Source organism: Carettochelys insculpta, chromosome 1, assembly GCF_033958435.1.
Source record: "Carettochelys insculpta isolate YL-2023 chromosome 1, ASM3395843v1, whole genome shotgun sequence".
Taxonomy (NCBI): Eukaryota; Metazoa; Chordata; order Testudines; family Carettochelyidae; genus Carettochelys; species Carettochelys insculpta.
The window spans coordinates 268,821,860-268,836,573 of record NC_134137.1 but is presented as its reverse complement, the minus strand read 5'-3'; the positions used below and the strand labels follow the sequence as shown (position 1 = coordinate 268,836,573).

The window sequence follows — 14,714 nt, the reverse complement described above, 5'->3', positions numbered from 1 at the left end:
TGAGATTCTTGAGTACAGTATTCCTTTAAACTGACTTGTCATGTTTCCTTTTTCTTTTGTGTGGGGGTGCTGGGAAGAGGAGCAAATGCTAGCATGCAACTGAAGGAACTGCCCCATGCTCCACAGCTACTATCAACCATTGAAAAGATAGGAATGCCCAGAAAACTCTTAATATACTCCTATGTTTCTTGTGAATAAACTTGCCTGGAATATTTTGATTTTTATGAAGTTGGCTCTTCTCAAAATGTAATCCTCCACAAAAAAACTTACTTTGGAAAAACAATCTTGAAGAGATACTGGAAAACGGAACCATGGAAGGTAGTTTGGTTTAAGAAATCCTGTTGAGACTTATCAGATAGGAGAATGTTCTCTGAAATGTTTCTCAGTTTTGCACAAATTTCAATGCTAAGGAAAATGTGGAAACCATTTGACCATTACAAAAAATAAATCACTTTTCAAACTTACTGACTCTTCCATTCTTTCCTAGTGGTAGTTAAATCTAGAAATACCCAGCAATTGCCTGGATTTAATGTACTGGGTTTCCAGAGACTAGAACTAGTTAAGTTTTTGAGGTAATAGGCCTATCTGAAAAATTTTGATGTGTTCTTTAATTAAAGCTAATGTTAAAAGTTTACACAATACACTAGTTAAGTGTCTGTGCAGCTGGCAATAGTGCTTAGATTATCCAGAAATGCAAACTTTTTAGTCACAGGATTCTGACTGAGCTTCTTGTTGGTACTCCTGCTCTTCCTACCTGCTATTGTCAATATATGTTCCAGGTAGAACTTCCTTGACCCCCTGATGGTGTGTCTGATGCCCTGAGTTGCCACAACAGCTGAATGTAGCATTGAGTGGAATTGGCCAACACTGACTCGTTATTGGGTCCTGTGCACCCAGGGCTCTGATGGTCAGTGCATGGGTTTGAACCTTTTGGCTAACTTGCTTGTAAGGTGTAGGCTGGGGGGTGTATGTCTCCAGCTTTCAAGATAAGGTGTTGCAGAAAGCCAAGGTTCTGTTCAAAAAGTCTAGTAGCATTACCCTTTGAGAAGTCTCCCTCCCCTGTCCACACCCTCAAGAAGTTCAAATTTGTTCAGGCTTTCTGAGAATACAGCATGACAAATGTCGACTCATCACTTGTGTGCTGGTGGAAGAATGGCATTTATATTTTAAATAGAAAAGTTTAGGTTGTAGGTTAGCAAAACAGCGTTGTTGCTTTGACATATTAGACAGCTTGACTTTAGCAGTTCTCAGTGACTAATAAGCTTGTCACAGGAGTGGGCAGTTCTTTGGGAAAGCCAATTTTGTATTTGAAATCTAAATGCAGAACGTTTTTGCAGGGTTTGTGGCACTATTTCATGTGAGAAACTTAACTTTCATCTGTCATGTTGAAGAAATCAACAATTAATGACCGGAAACAATGTATGCTGGTAGTGCATTCTTAGTACTTACATTATGTTCATGCCCCAAAATATGATTTCACTCCTGCATAACTTGACGGAAAGCTGCTTTGGCTAAAATGCAACATCAAAAAACAGCTGTCAAAACAACTTATTTCAGTCACTGCAAATGTGAGCTAAAAATCTGATTTTTATCAGTTACGAGGAAAATAGCAACTATAGTTGCAAGCTTAAATGTCAAGTCAAACTTGACAAGACAAACTAAAACTATGATGTAAACTGTAGGGTTAGAACAGACAGCAAAGGTGATCCGGTCTTAACCTCTGCCAAGCTTCAGGAGTTGTTGGGGCTGAACCATTCAAGACAGTGGGTATCCAGCCTCCTTTTGAAAACCTGCAGTGAAGGAGCTGCCACATCTTCCTTAGGCATCTGTTCCATCATTCTCCTGTTCTTGCAGCTAAGAAGTTTTTTTTTTCCTTGAGATCTAAATCTGTTGTATACTTTGAACACCCTGTTGTCCTTCCTTCTGTGGCAAAAGAGAACAACTTTATTCTCCATTCTTTTTTTCCCTTCCATAGCAGCCTTTCAAGTATATGAAGACTGCTATCTTGTCTCCTTTTTCCCCCACAATAAATCCATGCCCATTTCCTTCTGCCTTTGCTCACATGGCTTGCATTTCATCCCCTTTATCACCTTTGTTGCATTCCTTTGGATTCTTTGCTGTTTTGTGACACTTTCCATACAGTGGTGACTAAGACTGGACACACTACTGCAGCTGAGGCATAACCACTGCTGACTGGAGTGGTACTATCACCTCCTGTGACTTGTATGCTATGTCACTGTTAATGCAATTCAATTGTATTGTGTTTTTGCAATAGTTTGCATTGTTGATTTATGTTGCAATTTTGTGATCTACTAAAACTCCCAGATCCTTTTCAGCAATGCTGCTGCCGAACAATTCCACTCTGTATGTTAATTTATTTTATTTCCCTAAGTGTACCACCTTAAATTTGTCTTTGAATTTCATTTTGTTGTCTATATCCCAGTTCTCCAATTTATCACAATTCATTTGAATTTTAGCTCCTTTCTCCAAAATGTTGGCAACTCCTTCTCCCCAGCTGTCTCATCTGCAAATTTGATCAGTATGCTGTCTTCCTATATCTAAGTCATTAACAAAGATGTAAAACAACCCAGACCTAGAACAGATATCCATGGAACCCTACTTGAGGCATCCCGCTAATATGACATCTTTCCATTAATAATTAGTCTTGGCAGCAGTTTAACCAGTTATGTATCCACTTAATGGCAGTTCTGCCAAGCCCACCTTTCTTTAGCTTATTTATCAGAATGTCTTCTGGGCCACAGACTGTGTCCAAAGCCTTGGTGAAGCTCAGATATGCTAGATCCACGGCATTCCTTTTGCCTCCAAACCAAGTACTCTGTCAAAGAAGGAAATTAGGCTGGCTTAGCATTTGTTCCTGGGAGAATACATGCTGGCTGCTAGTGATTACAGCTTCATCTTCCAGGCACAAGTTGAATGGTTTATACATTGGAGCTTCCCAGGTCTGGAAGTCAGGTTGACTGGTCTTTAGTTCCCTGGCTCTTCCTTTTCCAAGTATATCTCCCAACTCATGTACTATTAATCATTAATACAACATGAATTGGTAGGTACCGATACAGATACACTCCCTTTCAGGGGTGTCCTTATTTTTGAAAGGTCCTATATGGTAACTGTAAAGTTAGCCGCTTCTCCAGTCTTACAGCCCTCGGCCTCCTGCCCCCCAACCACGTCCCCACCCGCAGCCCTCGCTCCTGCCCCCCGAACCCTTCATCCCTATCCCAGAGCTTGCGCCCCTCTTGAACCCCGCCCCGCCTACTGGAATGCGGGGAGCGGGACCGGGCGTCGGGCTTCCGTGGATAGCAGCACGTGAAGGGCGGGGGAAGGGACAGGCGCTGTAGACTCGCGCCCCCGCTGAGGGAGGAGCTTGGCCCCCCGCGCGCTGAGGGAACCGCTTTCCTGTGGGCCCGCCCACCCCGGAACTGCCGAGGCGGGATCGAGTTTCCCGCCGGACCTTTACCGCCTTTCCCCGCTCTCAGAGGGTGGGAAAGGGGCTGCTACGCACGTGTTTCCGGTGCCGAGATCACTTCCCGTCGCTGCCCTGCTGCGTGCCCAGAGCCGGCTGGCATTCGGGGGTCAACTTCAGCCCCGGCGCTGGGTGAGCGCGCGACGCGATGCCCCTCCTAGGCCTGGGTTCCTGCCGCCCGTCAGACCCTCCGCCCGCCACTAGGTCCCCTCCGAGGCCCCCGCTCTCCTCCCCCCGAGCCCCGCTCACTTCGCCCACAGTCCCAAGGCGAGGGGGCGGGAGCTGCGCAGAAAGGTCCCCGGGAGCCTGCTCTGGCTTCAGGTGCAGCGGATCCGGCTGCACTGGAGCCCGGGGCGGGGCTGAGCTGTGCTACCCTCTGGCTTTTCAGCCCCTTTGCCCTGGAGGCTGAGCTGTTGTAGCGGGGACAGGTCTGTGGCCCCGAGCTGCGTGGACCCCGTGGTTCGTGGTGTTCAGGCAGGAGGAAAATTCACATCCCTGGGCAGTAAGGTTGTGCTGAGCTAATCCCCAGTGTAGGCAGCGCGGGCAAGGGCAGGACGTCTTCTGTCCATGCATCGCTGACCCTTGCAGATTAGTAGCATATGCAACGGTGCAGGCCCTGCAGACCTGCCCTGCGTTTCGAATAAGACCATTAGAAAGTAAGTAGTTACATTCATTTGATCGCCATTGGAAGACAGGATACTAGGCTAGATGAACGCAGTATGTCTGTTCCTAAGATTTGAGTTGTGTTGCTGGTGGGAGCTGGAGGAAGAGACGGTAAAGGGCAGAATCAGCAATTTAAATAGATCAGAGGCTATGCTGATATAAGCTTGAGCATAGGCATTACTTGTAACTCTGGGATGAATAAACCACCCCTTTGAGTGACATGTTATCCCAACATAAGTGCTGGTGTAGACTGTGTCAGCAGGATTTCTCCCACCAATGTAACTACTGCTGCCCATGAAGGTGTTTTTATTATGCCAACAGGAGTGTGGTTTATTATGCTGTGAGCATAGAGTCATCAGTAGATGTTCTATATTAGTGCAGCACCAGAAATAGAGACATGACCTAACTGATAGGAGATACTGAATATTTGTGTTCTGCTTTTTCACAGCTTCTTATGTTCTAAAATATACAATTTAATCACAGAAAGAAGACAACAGAAATGTTTCGTAGGCCAATAATACAGGTAACAAGTTGCTGTTTTTGTTTTGTTAAGATGTTTGGCTCATGTTCAGTCTGTACAGTCTAGTACAATAGCCATTTGTGTATTAACATAACATGTTCTTACGTTACCATTAAAAATAATTGCATGCAAAACTCTCCATCTTAATATGCCGTTAAATATTCAGTTCTGTAAAGACATAAATGTGCCTAACTCTCTGCTTATGAGTATTCCATATCCTTCAGTTTCTTAATTTGAAGTGCTTTAAGTTAACATGCTAAAGATATTTTTTTCTTTAAGGTTATAAAGTGTGTGTGTATGTGTGTGTGTATACACACACATTGACACAAAGTAAGAGAAACACTGCTTACAATATGCATTCTCTCTCTGTCACTCATAGATAGTGTGTGTGTGTGAGTGAGAGATGCATATTGTAAGCAGTGTTTCTTTTACTTTGTGTCAGTCCTTTAGCCAGTTTTCCCACCCTCGGCTAGATGACTCTTGCTGCAGGTGTGTGTCACTCATTATTTAATATGTTGATGAATTGTTGTTTTACAAGTGCACATATGTCTTCCTGCAGGGGGCTCCAAAACAAAATAGTTCCTGTCAGCACTACTAAATGAGTGAAACTGTTTTCATTGCTGCAGTAATCAAAATTGCCCAATTGATGGGTCTACAGAGGAAGTTCAAATCATAACATTCCTCGGGGTTCCTCAGTAGCTGACAGCAGGCTCTAACTGTTATCTCTTAGCAAGAGTTGACACAAATTTTTACAGCACTATGACCTGAGGTTGTGCTTGATTCCATTATACCTATTATTGCAATTTACTTAGTGTGATATGTTTAACACTTTAATGCTGAAAGCAATGTATCATGATATACAAAATGGCTCCAGAATTTTTCTCTCATCCCAGAACTTGGAACTGCCGTGAGGGTCAGTAGCCTTCTTTCTGCTTCAGTCCCACTAGTTGCTTGAACCAGAACCCAGATGGTAGAAAGGCTCTCCATCAAAATGTTGGCTAAAATTTCTGTCATAGAAATTAATTTTGACTTCATGGTTCTCATTCTCTTCACCACCATCCTTAACTCTGAAGTAGATCCCATTTCTAGTTTAAATGACTAATTCATATCCCTCAAACCATACTCTCTAAAAAGAACTTGTCTAACTTTCCTGTGGTGGTAGAAAGGTTGACAGAGGATTATTATAATACCATATGTAAGTATGTATCATACTTATAACATGGTGATAAATTCAGCTGTAACATACAGGAAAAGCTCTTCCTACATAAACCACCCCCATGCCATGCAAATGTACATTCTACAAAGCTGAATCCATTGCAGGGGAGTGAGGAGGGTCACTTTGTGTCTTCAGAGCTTCATGTTATTTCTTTTACCAATTGGATATACTGTGCTTCATCTCTTTCATAAATACTTTCCCCTATACATTCTGCAGTGAACTGTGAGCTTTCGGCTTGTGGGAATTTAAGCATGTATTCCAAGACATAGTTTTCTGGAATTAATTTAACAATTAAGTCAGTAATTTAACAAATAAGTCAAATAAAAACCGTTTCTATAAATCTGACTGGGATATACAGTACATTCATTTTAGATGTCTTATATGTGAAAAACAAATGGACTTATGTGGCCAAATCAATATGCCAATGTGTTTCTATGTTCCATTTTGCATTATCCTCTGTTTTACATCTCTGTCACAAGCAGAATTGTCAGCTTGTCCTCTTTGCTCCTTCTGCCACCTTACTCTCTCCACTCCTTCTTGCCTCTGGTCCCCAGCCCACACCAAATCTCCTGGAAATTTACCTGCAATCTTTGCGTATTGATCTTGTACAGATATGTTCCCTATCTTTCTGCAGCTTTGGCGACAGCTTGCTTTCTCTTCTGATGTAGCACTTCCAAGCAATGAGTCTCTTGTTCCTTTTTCTCCCCTTATATTTAGCTACAGCAAATCTCAAATGTCATGACATTTTATTGTTCCTAAGCTTTCAAAGGTTGATTTGGGATCACTGCACCACTTATGGCAATAAAATCATATGTAGGGCTACAGACATTCAGCTCTTGTCTGTACCCAAAGTTCAGCAGAAAACTAACAAAAAATATCAAAGCCAAATTTTTGTAAATATATTTTCTATTACACATGGTATAGAAATGGAGTTAGTCGGGCAGGACATTTCCCAGGGTTACTAGTGAACCGGGGTGTCCAATATGCTTGACGTTCACCACATGTGGCAAACCAGACACTGCAGTGAGGCGCAATGCTGCTTCTTAGAGCCGCATACGTGGCCCGCCCTCTGCCTGCCCTACACACGTGCCCTCCCACTTGGTTGGATGAGCACATGGCATGGCAGCTCTTCCTGTGGCTCCAGCTCAGAGCTGCAGAGTGCAGCTCCAGTGGCAGTTGTGGGTCTGGTTAGTTGCTGTCAGTTTGGGGCGGTGGGCATTTATTTTGAGTTGGGGGTGGGGAGGCTGTGGCCATCCTTTAATTTCTATTGGATGCCGCTGTTAGTAAGCGCATGGCATCAGGACACTATCTTTTCCTGTCAGGTTGTTAAGGTCCAAATTCAGCAATGCACTAAACACGTGCTTGACTTTTCAGTACCTGTGTAATCCTGTTAGCTTCTTTTTGTTGGATTGTACCCTAATAGAGAAGATGCTCTGAAAATCAACTTTTAGTCTTTATTTGTTAACAGAATCTCTTCAAATGATCAAAATCTTGATGTTCAGGATGAACTGGCCTAGAGCTTTAAACATTTGTCTGTTCTGCTAGGTACTTCGTCAGTTTATAAGACATGAATCTGATTCAACCACCTCCTTGATACTTGAAAGATGTAAGTAACTTGTTCGTTTGAGTGTGTTAGTACTAGTGAAATGTGCCTGTTGGGTCTGTCCAGGGATATACTATGTCCTCTACTTATGGAAGTGTAGTTACTCGGAAGCCATGGTGATAAGCATATTATAAAAGTCTGCATAGATACTGCTTCCTCAGAGTGACCAACAAATTTTTCTCAGCGAAGAGTGAGAGCAAATTCCATCTCCAGCCCCATTCTTCCTCTCTGCTAAAATTAACAGTCAAAGTCTGTCTTGTCTCGGAGGGGTAGCTGTGTTTGTTGGTAGCTTCACAAACAAGAAGCTGTCCTGTAGCACCGTAAAGGCTAACAATTTTATTTTCAGGTTAAAACTCCCAAATCCTGCATTCTCATATCCTGGAACATCCATCGTTTGGCAGGACCATGGTTCTTGCAGGACCAGAGAGTCCCAGGGCTGGGAGGAAGCGGGGCCAGACAGACCAGTTGCAAGAACCAAGGGCAGGGCAGCCACAGGTGATCTGGTGCAGAGGCGCAGCTAGGGAGCCCAGGCCAGGAACAGGAGCAGGGAGTAGTGGCCTGGGCTGGTAATCTAGCATGGGCTGTGCAGGAAGCCATGGCCTGGGCTGTGCACAAAGCCCCAGGCTGGGGAGCAGCAGCTTACTGTGGCTTATCTCCAGGACCAGGTGGAAAGCCACAGCTGGGGCTATGAGCCAAGCCGTGGCTCCTGGAAGCTGCATCTGACGCTGGGCAACAAACTGTGATCTGGAGAGGCTGGGGAGGGGTGGTTGGGTCTGAGAGCAGTTGGCTGGGGAATCTGCGGTGGGGGACAGGAAGTGGGGCGGGAATCCTTGATGACAGTGAAGAGGGGAGCCAGGCTGAGCAGGGGCTCAGCCTGGGGGCAAAATTGACCACCCCTAGTCTGGCAAAATCCCTTGTCTGGGACTGCTCAGGTCCCAAGGGTGCCGAACAATGGAGGTTGAACCTGTATTAGTTAATGAGCTTTCGTGGGTAAGACCCACTTATCAGATTTCTTACCCATGAAAGCTCATTACATAATAAATATAATGGTTAATCTTTAAGGTGCTACAGGACTGCTTGTATTTTTAGCCAAAGTGTGGTGTCTTTAATGTATGTTATATTTCTATTACTGTTGTAGAAGAACAAGAAAAAACTCAGTTTTTCAGGAATCATTATCAGCTTTTACTTTTTACTCATCCAATGTCTTATTTTCATTCTGACTTTGTAGTCCTATTGTACTTGATCTCTTAAGGGAAACTTAATGCTTTATCTTTTATTTCTGAAATGATGTCCTCAAAATATTTCTCCTTGGGTGCATCTACACTAGCCAGCTACTTCGAAGCAGATGGCCACAACGTCGAAATCAGCGTTAGGTGGTGAGATGTCAAAATTGCTATTCCTGTCCGAAGATGGGAATAGTGCCCTACTTTGATGTTCAGCATCGAAGCAGGGCACATGTAGACGATCTGCGTCGCGCTACATCGAAATAGCGGGGTCCTCCATGGCGGCCATCAGTTGAGGGGTTGAGAGACGCTCTGTCCAGCCCCTGCAGGGCTCTATGGTCACCGTGTGCAGCAGCCCTTAGCCTAGGTCTTCTGGCTGCTGCTGCAGCTGGGGGTCCATGCTGTGTGCACGGGGTCTGCAACCAGTTGTTGGCTCTGTGGACCTCGTGCTATGCAGGCCGAGTGTTTCTGGGAGGGGCCCTTTAAGGGAGCAGTTGCTCTTGTCCCAGAAGGGCTAGTTCAGGCTGTGACCCTGTCCACAGTCTTTGCTGGCCCCTTCTTTCAACGGGAGCGCTTGTGTGTGTGGACACTCTGCATTTCCTTCCGGGGCGGCTCCTTCTGACGTTCCCCATCACTACTTGGACATTGAACATCGACGGCACCATCCCTGGAGGACGAATAGACAATACGTGTCAAAGTAGCCTATTTCAATGTTCTTACTTCGAAATACGCTACTTCCGTGTAGTGTGCTAGTGTAGATGTGGCCCTTATGTGACCTGATCAGTGAAAATAGAGGGCGGACACTTGCTATTAAATAATAGTTTATTATTTTACAGTGCCCAAACATGTGCTGGGCACTTTATGGAACAATTATTAATGCCTATTAAATTTACATAATGAATTCTGTGGGGGGCATCAGCGGTCAAAGGACTGGGTCAAAGAAGGACCAGGGTTAACAGTCATAAGATGTGCAATGTTAGATAATGTGGATATCTTGCAATACAAAAAGTCTTCAATGCTGTCTTCCAGACTGTCAAAGTTAGATATGAATGTGTTTTACCACTGGAAAGGTAAAATTCTAAGGGCTAATTCATTGCAGTGACCAGACATGAAAGACTGGACAAAAATCTTCTGTTTGTTGTTCTTATTACTATGCTGTTCTGATTACTGTCCTCCTTTTTAAATCATACACAATTTTAATTGTAATAAATGGACTAGAAACCATCATACCCCTTGAAATCTCTTTCCAATTGTATAAAGCATTTGTTACTAACTCTGAGTCAGTCAGACATTGCTTGTTTAATATCCTGTTGGAATTAAAGTGGAGGAAAAAAGGTAGTATTCATTAAAACAACTTTCAGGTATTTTGGCTTTAAGGCTTGATGTAATGAGGGGGAAAGAATATTGCTGCTTATTTATGGTAAAAATACAGAAGTGAGAATTTCATTTTTTTTAAAAAAAGAGTTTTTAAAAAAGGTTTCGGACAAGGGGTAGAAGAAAATGAAGGGTGCGAGGAGATACTTCACCTATGTAATGGGAGCGCCTTGAGAGATGGCGGCCAGCAGTTGCATGGGCATCAGAATCAGAGAATCTGTATTCCTTGAGTTTTGTGACAAAGTGCTATCCTGACTTGTAACTTACAAGGTTAGAAAAGTTGAAATTGATCCATCCAGACGTTCTGGGGATTGGTCTGCTCAGTCATCCCAAAGTAGACATCATCTTCAAGAATATGCTTGTTTGCTCCTGGCGCAACTTGACCTGATGTTTTCTGTCCCAAACGTTCCAGCCTTGAATCGTATCCAGTTACTTGGTCGAGTAGGACAGGACCCTGTTATGAGGCAAGTGGAAGGAAAAAATCCTGTTACAATCTTTTCTCTTGCAACCAATGAGATGTGGCGATCAGGGGAAAGTGAGGTGTTCCAGGCAGGTGAGTCTGTGTAGTTATCGGAGTGGAATAACGTGCTCTTAAACACTCTTGCAATGCTGTTTTAACATTTAATATCAGTCAACATTATTTGGTGATGTAAATCCTTGGCGCTCCATTGAAGCCAATGGCATTATGCTGATTTATTCTAGCTGAGGAGCTTGCTCGTTGTGTGTCCAGGAAGCACTTCAGTATAACAAAGGCATCTGTTGAATAGTGATGTGTAGCAGAGTTTTCTAAGTACGGAAAAAGCCTCCAGCTATTGCTTGTTCATTATTTTCCTTAGACTTTGTGGGTGGTGGAGTAGGTCTCATTCTCTCTTTACCTCGTACTGGAGAGGAGACAATGACTACATCTTTGTTTAGGTGCCGCATTCAATTTGTAATTCTATATTTTTTTCCCTAGCCTGTTTAGAATGTGCAGGCTGCAGGGAGAAATAATTGCATGTCATGTGAGCTGTGGTTTCTAAGCAAAGGTACATAGTATAAGCTCTCTCGTTATACTTTTATCATGTTTCATGGAGTTTCTGGCTCTGAAAGGAAGAACAGTGAAAGTTCAAATACCAGTACATTTACATTTTTCTGCTCAGTCACCTAACTTCTTAGTTGAGGAGCACTTAAATGTTGAAACATATCCTCCACAGTTTGTTGTATTAGAGGACAGGTCATCCTTCAGCACATTTGTAACTCATTTTTCTTCCTTTCACATAACATAGGTGATATCACCCAAAAGACAACGTGGCACAGGATCTCTGTTTTTAGGCCAGGCCTAAGAGATGTGGCATATCAGTATGTGAAGAAGGGGTAAGTGGGGGTAAAAAAAAGTGCTCGGAAATTAAATTAACTGATGGTTAAGGCATTAATTGGGAAATAGGTGTAGTGGGGGTGGTTTGATGTAGATGTTAAAATGGAAGCATGTTGTGCTTCAAGCATTTAGTACTCAAATACAGACAAATGAGGCAAGATCTCTGAACTCTAAACAGACAATTTAAAGAATAAAAATAACGATCTAATCCTCCTGCCTGTGAACTGACTTCTTATGTTCATATTAGTGCTCGAATCTATGTGGAAGGCAAGATAGACTACGGTGAATATACAGATAAAAACAATGTCAGGCGGCAGGCCACAACAATCATAGCAGGTAAGGATCTGTATAAGTCAAGCCAACTTGTTTTGCCATCTTCAGAAGGAAAGAGGAACAGATAGATAAACCCTGGTTTCTCCACCCTCCACTCCTCATTCCCAAACTTCATCATTTGCAATTTTGGGAGAATGTATCTATGGTTGTATTTTTTAGTTCTTCGCCCCTATGCTAGGTGGTGTCATCTACCTGGATTTCTAATAAGAATTAGGGAGGAAAGAGATAGCAAGCATTTGTGGATTGTTGAAAAATTTGTTTATGCAAAGCAGCAAATTCTAGTAAATGGGTGTTGTGCATTTTTCTGTATGCTGACATAATTTAGAGATTGTTGGATATGTACGTTGATATACAAGATAGTCCTTGTTGAAAAGTTGCCTTGACTTCAACAGGGAATGTTTTTCTATGCAAGGCTTTGATTTCCAACTTTCTTCTACATGTTAAGAAGGTCTATTCCCTGTGAAAAGAGTGTCACGTGAATATAGTTAGATGGGGAATTTGGAAAGCAGGATTGAGGTGGTCAAAAACAGCAGAAAAGAGCGAGGGAACACACTGATTCCTTGGGCTAGGAATGATCATGGAAAAAAAGATGGAAAGGTTAGAGACTCATCATTGTTTCTTCTGTAAACAGCAATGATTTTTTGTTTTTAGTTCTGAGTCTCACTAGAGAGATCAGTATCCTGAAAATTTAGGGGGCTTGTTTTTAGCAGTGGGGCCAAAAAGGATGAGATATAAAGGAAACATTCTTGTTTCAAAACTGTATCTAGAAAGCTGGACTACAGGTGAACAAAACATGCACTCTTATTTTTACCTGTGGTTCTTCTTGAAGTTCAGTCTTCCTGCAGTCATAAGCCCACTTGCTCAGATGGCACAGCATACACTGCACTTGTGACATCGGCACACTTTCAGAGAGCCTGTCTGTAGGGAAGTGGCAAGTCTCTCTTTTCAATGGCTTTCTAATTTTTTCTTTGTAATAGCTCTTCAGAGTATATTACTGAGAACTTAGGACACTACTGGAAATTAAATGTGTACTTCCCTTAGTTCCAAAGGCAGACTTCCTGCTCCATACTGATTATGGGCAGATGATATCAGCTGATTGCATTTTGGGATGTCCAGCATACATAGGAAATTAGCATAATAGATTTATGAGATGGTATATTTGGTCAGTAACCCTTTTAGAAGCTTGTGTACACATGCTTTAAAATATGTATGTTCACCTTGAATGGTTTTCTTGCCTGGGAAAAAATAGAGAAGCATCTGTATCCATCAGTGTTATATTTTATGGGATATTTGTTCTGGATACTTAAAGTACAAGCCCCCTGCGTTGTATTTTTTTCACCTCTGTAGGAAGTGTCGTGCATGTGTGCAGCAAGACAGAATACTATGTGATCCTGAAAATGAACTTATCTGTGTGTTTCCTTTCAGATAACATCATTTTTCTGAGCGACCATGTTAAAGAGAAGGCGTAAAAAGTTTAGTGCTTGGAACCCAGCCCATGTTATTCCTTTCATTTTGCAGTATTTCCTAATTCTGAAATCATGCATATTGCTGTATTTTCTGTAAACAAATTAAAACACCCTTTTATACGAATAGAGGAACAAGTGTATATTTTTGTTCTTCGTCAGGCTTTGGCCTCTGAATGTTTCTTTTCCTACTTCTCTGTTCTATCTTAAGGGGCAGCATTGGAATCAATTTATTTGTGATTAGATGTTGCCTGTCTTTGTTTTTTGAGCATTTTTAGCCTGTATTTATCAGTCTGCCATAATCCTTGTTTACAGTTATAATTCCAATACCTGGAAAATGTACTTAGTCCTGTGCCCTACCTATTTTTTATCCACCAGGAGGAGCTGTAAGTGCACCACTGAATGAGTTTGTTCCACTGCTTTTCCCTAGGATAATGGTGTTGCACTGCAGAGATTTCCAATCTTTGGAAGGCAAGTCCAGAAGTCTCACTTCCAGCTAGAGTGGGGTAGGATAAAGTGTTCTCTTATGTTGTAATTTGGGATTAGCTATTAGAGAAGCCATGACTTTCATTATTGCCACGTTTGAGAAAAGTAATTCAAGTTAAGAAGATGCTAGTTTTATTATAAATTGTGGCTATAGAGAGTGAAATTCCTGTATATGATCCGAAAGGCATGAGGACACAGATGGTGCAAATTCTTGCCCCTGAGATGGAGGAAGAACTCATGTTTCACTTCTTTGGGCTCAATGTAATGTTTTTGGTGGACTTTCCCCTATGAAAATAGCTAGTGAGAGTATTGCCTTTCCTTATGTTTCTCCAGAACTATCCTGGAAATCAGATCAATGTGTAGGAAATAGTCAGTTCATGGACAGGAAAGCTGCTACTTACATTTGTTGTTTCTGGCCTCTGGATTACTGCTGTTTCTGCTGCCAAAAGTTCACTGGAAATGTTTAGCTAGTTACATGGGTTGGTGTTTACTTGGAGACCATGTCATCTTTTAAAATTTAAAATGAAATGGAAATTAAAAGTTGAAATGTGTTATCTGTTAACTGGTCCCTCACAGACCACAGTCTCTGCCCTCTCTACAGTTCTTGCCTTCATAATGAAGTGTGTGTTGCTGAGAGGAGAAAAAATATTTTGTTGTCATATGTAGACGGACACTGTGAACCACACCAGTACCAAAGAGGTTCTTTCATTAGCAGTAGTACATTGTACCAACTCCAGGTTCCTGAGTGTCCTGGCTACTGAATTTTTATCCCATGTTCACATAAATGTGAAATGCTCCATTATTTATGCGCGGTCTTGTGCTGATCTCCTACCTCCAGATCATGCCAACAGAAGCACAGGCACATTGGCAGGTGACACTGACTTTGTGCTGATCCGATAAACTTCAGAAAAACAAGTGGGGTGGAAGTGGGGATGTACGTTTTGCCAGCTGAATGATACAAACACATTGTAACTCAGCCTCTGATCTCTGGCTGGGAC

At 42.6% G+C, this 14,714-nt stretch overlaps 1 protein-coding gene and 1 long non-coding RNA gene across 3 annotated transcripts; one reads left to right on the top strand and one right to left on the bottom strand.

Moving 5' to 3' along the window:
* Positions 1-1,201: 1,201 nt before the first annotated feature.
* Positions 1,202-3,363, bottom strand: LOC142019771 (uncharacterized). Its single transcript, XR_012647185.1, has 3 exons — positions 3,275-3,363; positions 2,722-2,836; positions 1,202-1,923 (listed from the first exon to the last, which is right to left on the bottom strand). It is a non-coding gene; the product is annotated as an uncharacterized LOC142019771 (long non-coding RNA).
* Positions 3,364-3,532: 169 nt separating this feature from the next.
* SSBP1 (single stranded DNA binding protein 1) lies at positions 3,533-14,222 on the top strand. Of its 2 annotated transcripts, none has more exons than XM_074983802.1 (7): positions 3,533-3,613; positions 4,593-4,667; positions 7,426-7,486; positions 10,493-10,633; positions 11,346-11,433; positions 11,682-11,770; positions 13,193-14,221. In XM_074983802.1, exons 2-7 carry the CDS (start codon positions 4,644-4,646, stop codon positions 13,234-13,236), a joined length of 447 nt encoding a protein of 148 aa, XP_074839903.1. In that variant the 5' UTR covers positions 3,533-3,613; positions 4,593-4,643; the 3' UTR covers positions 13,237-14,221. The 2 variants fall into 2 exon arrangements, with proteins under 2 accessions (XP_074839903.1, XP_074839904.1); XM_074983803.1 differs by having other exon boundaries at positions 3,555-3,613; positions 4,628-4,667; positions 13,193-14,222.
* Positions 14,223-14,714: the final 492 nt, after the last annotated feature.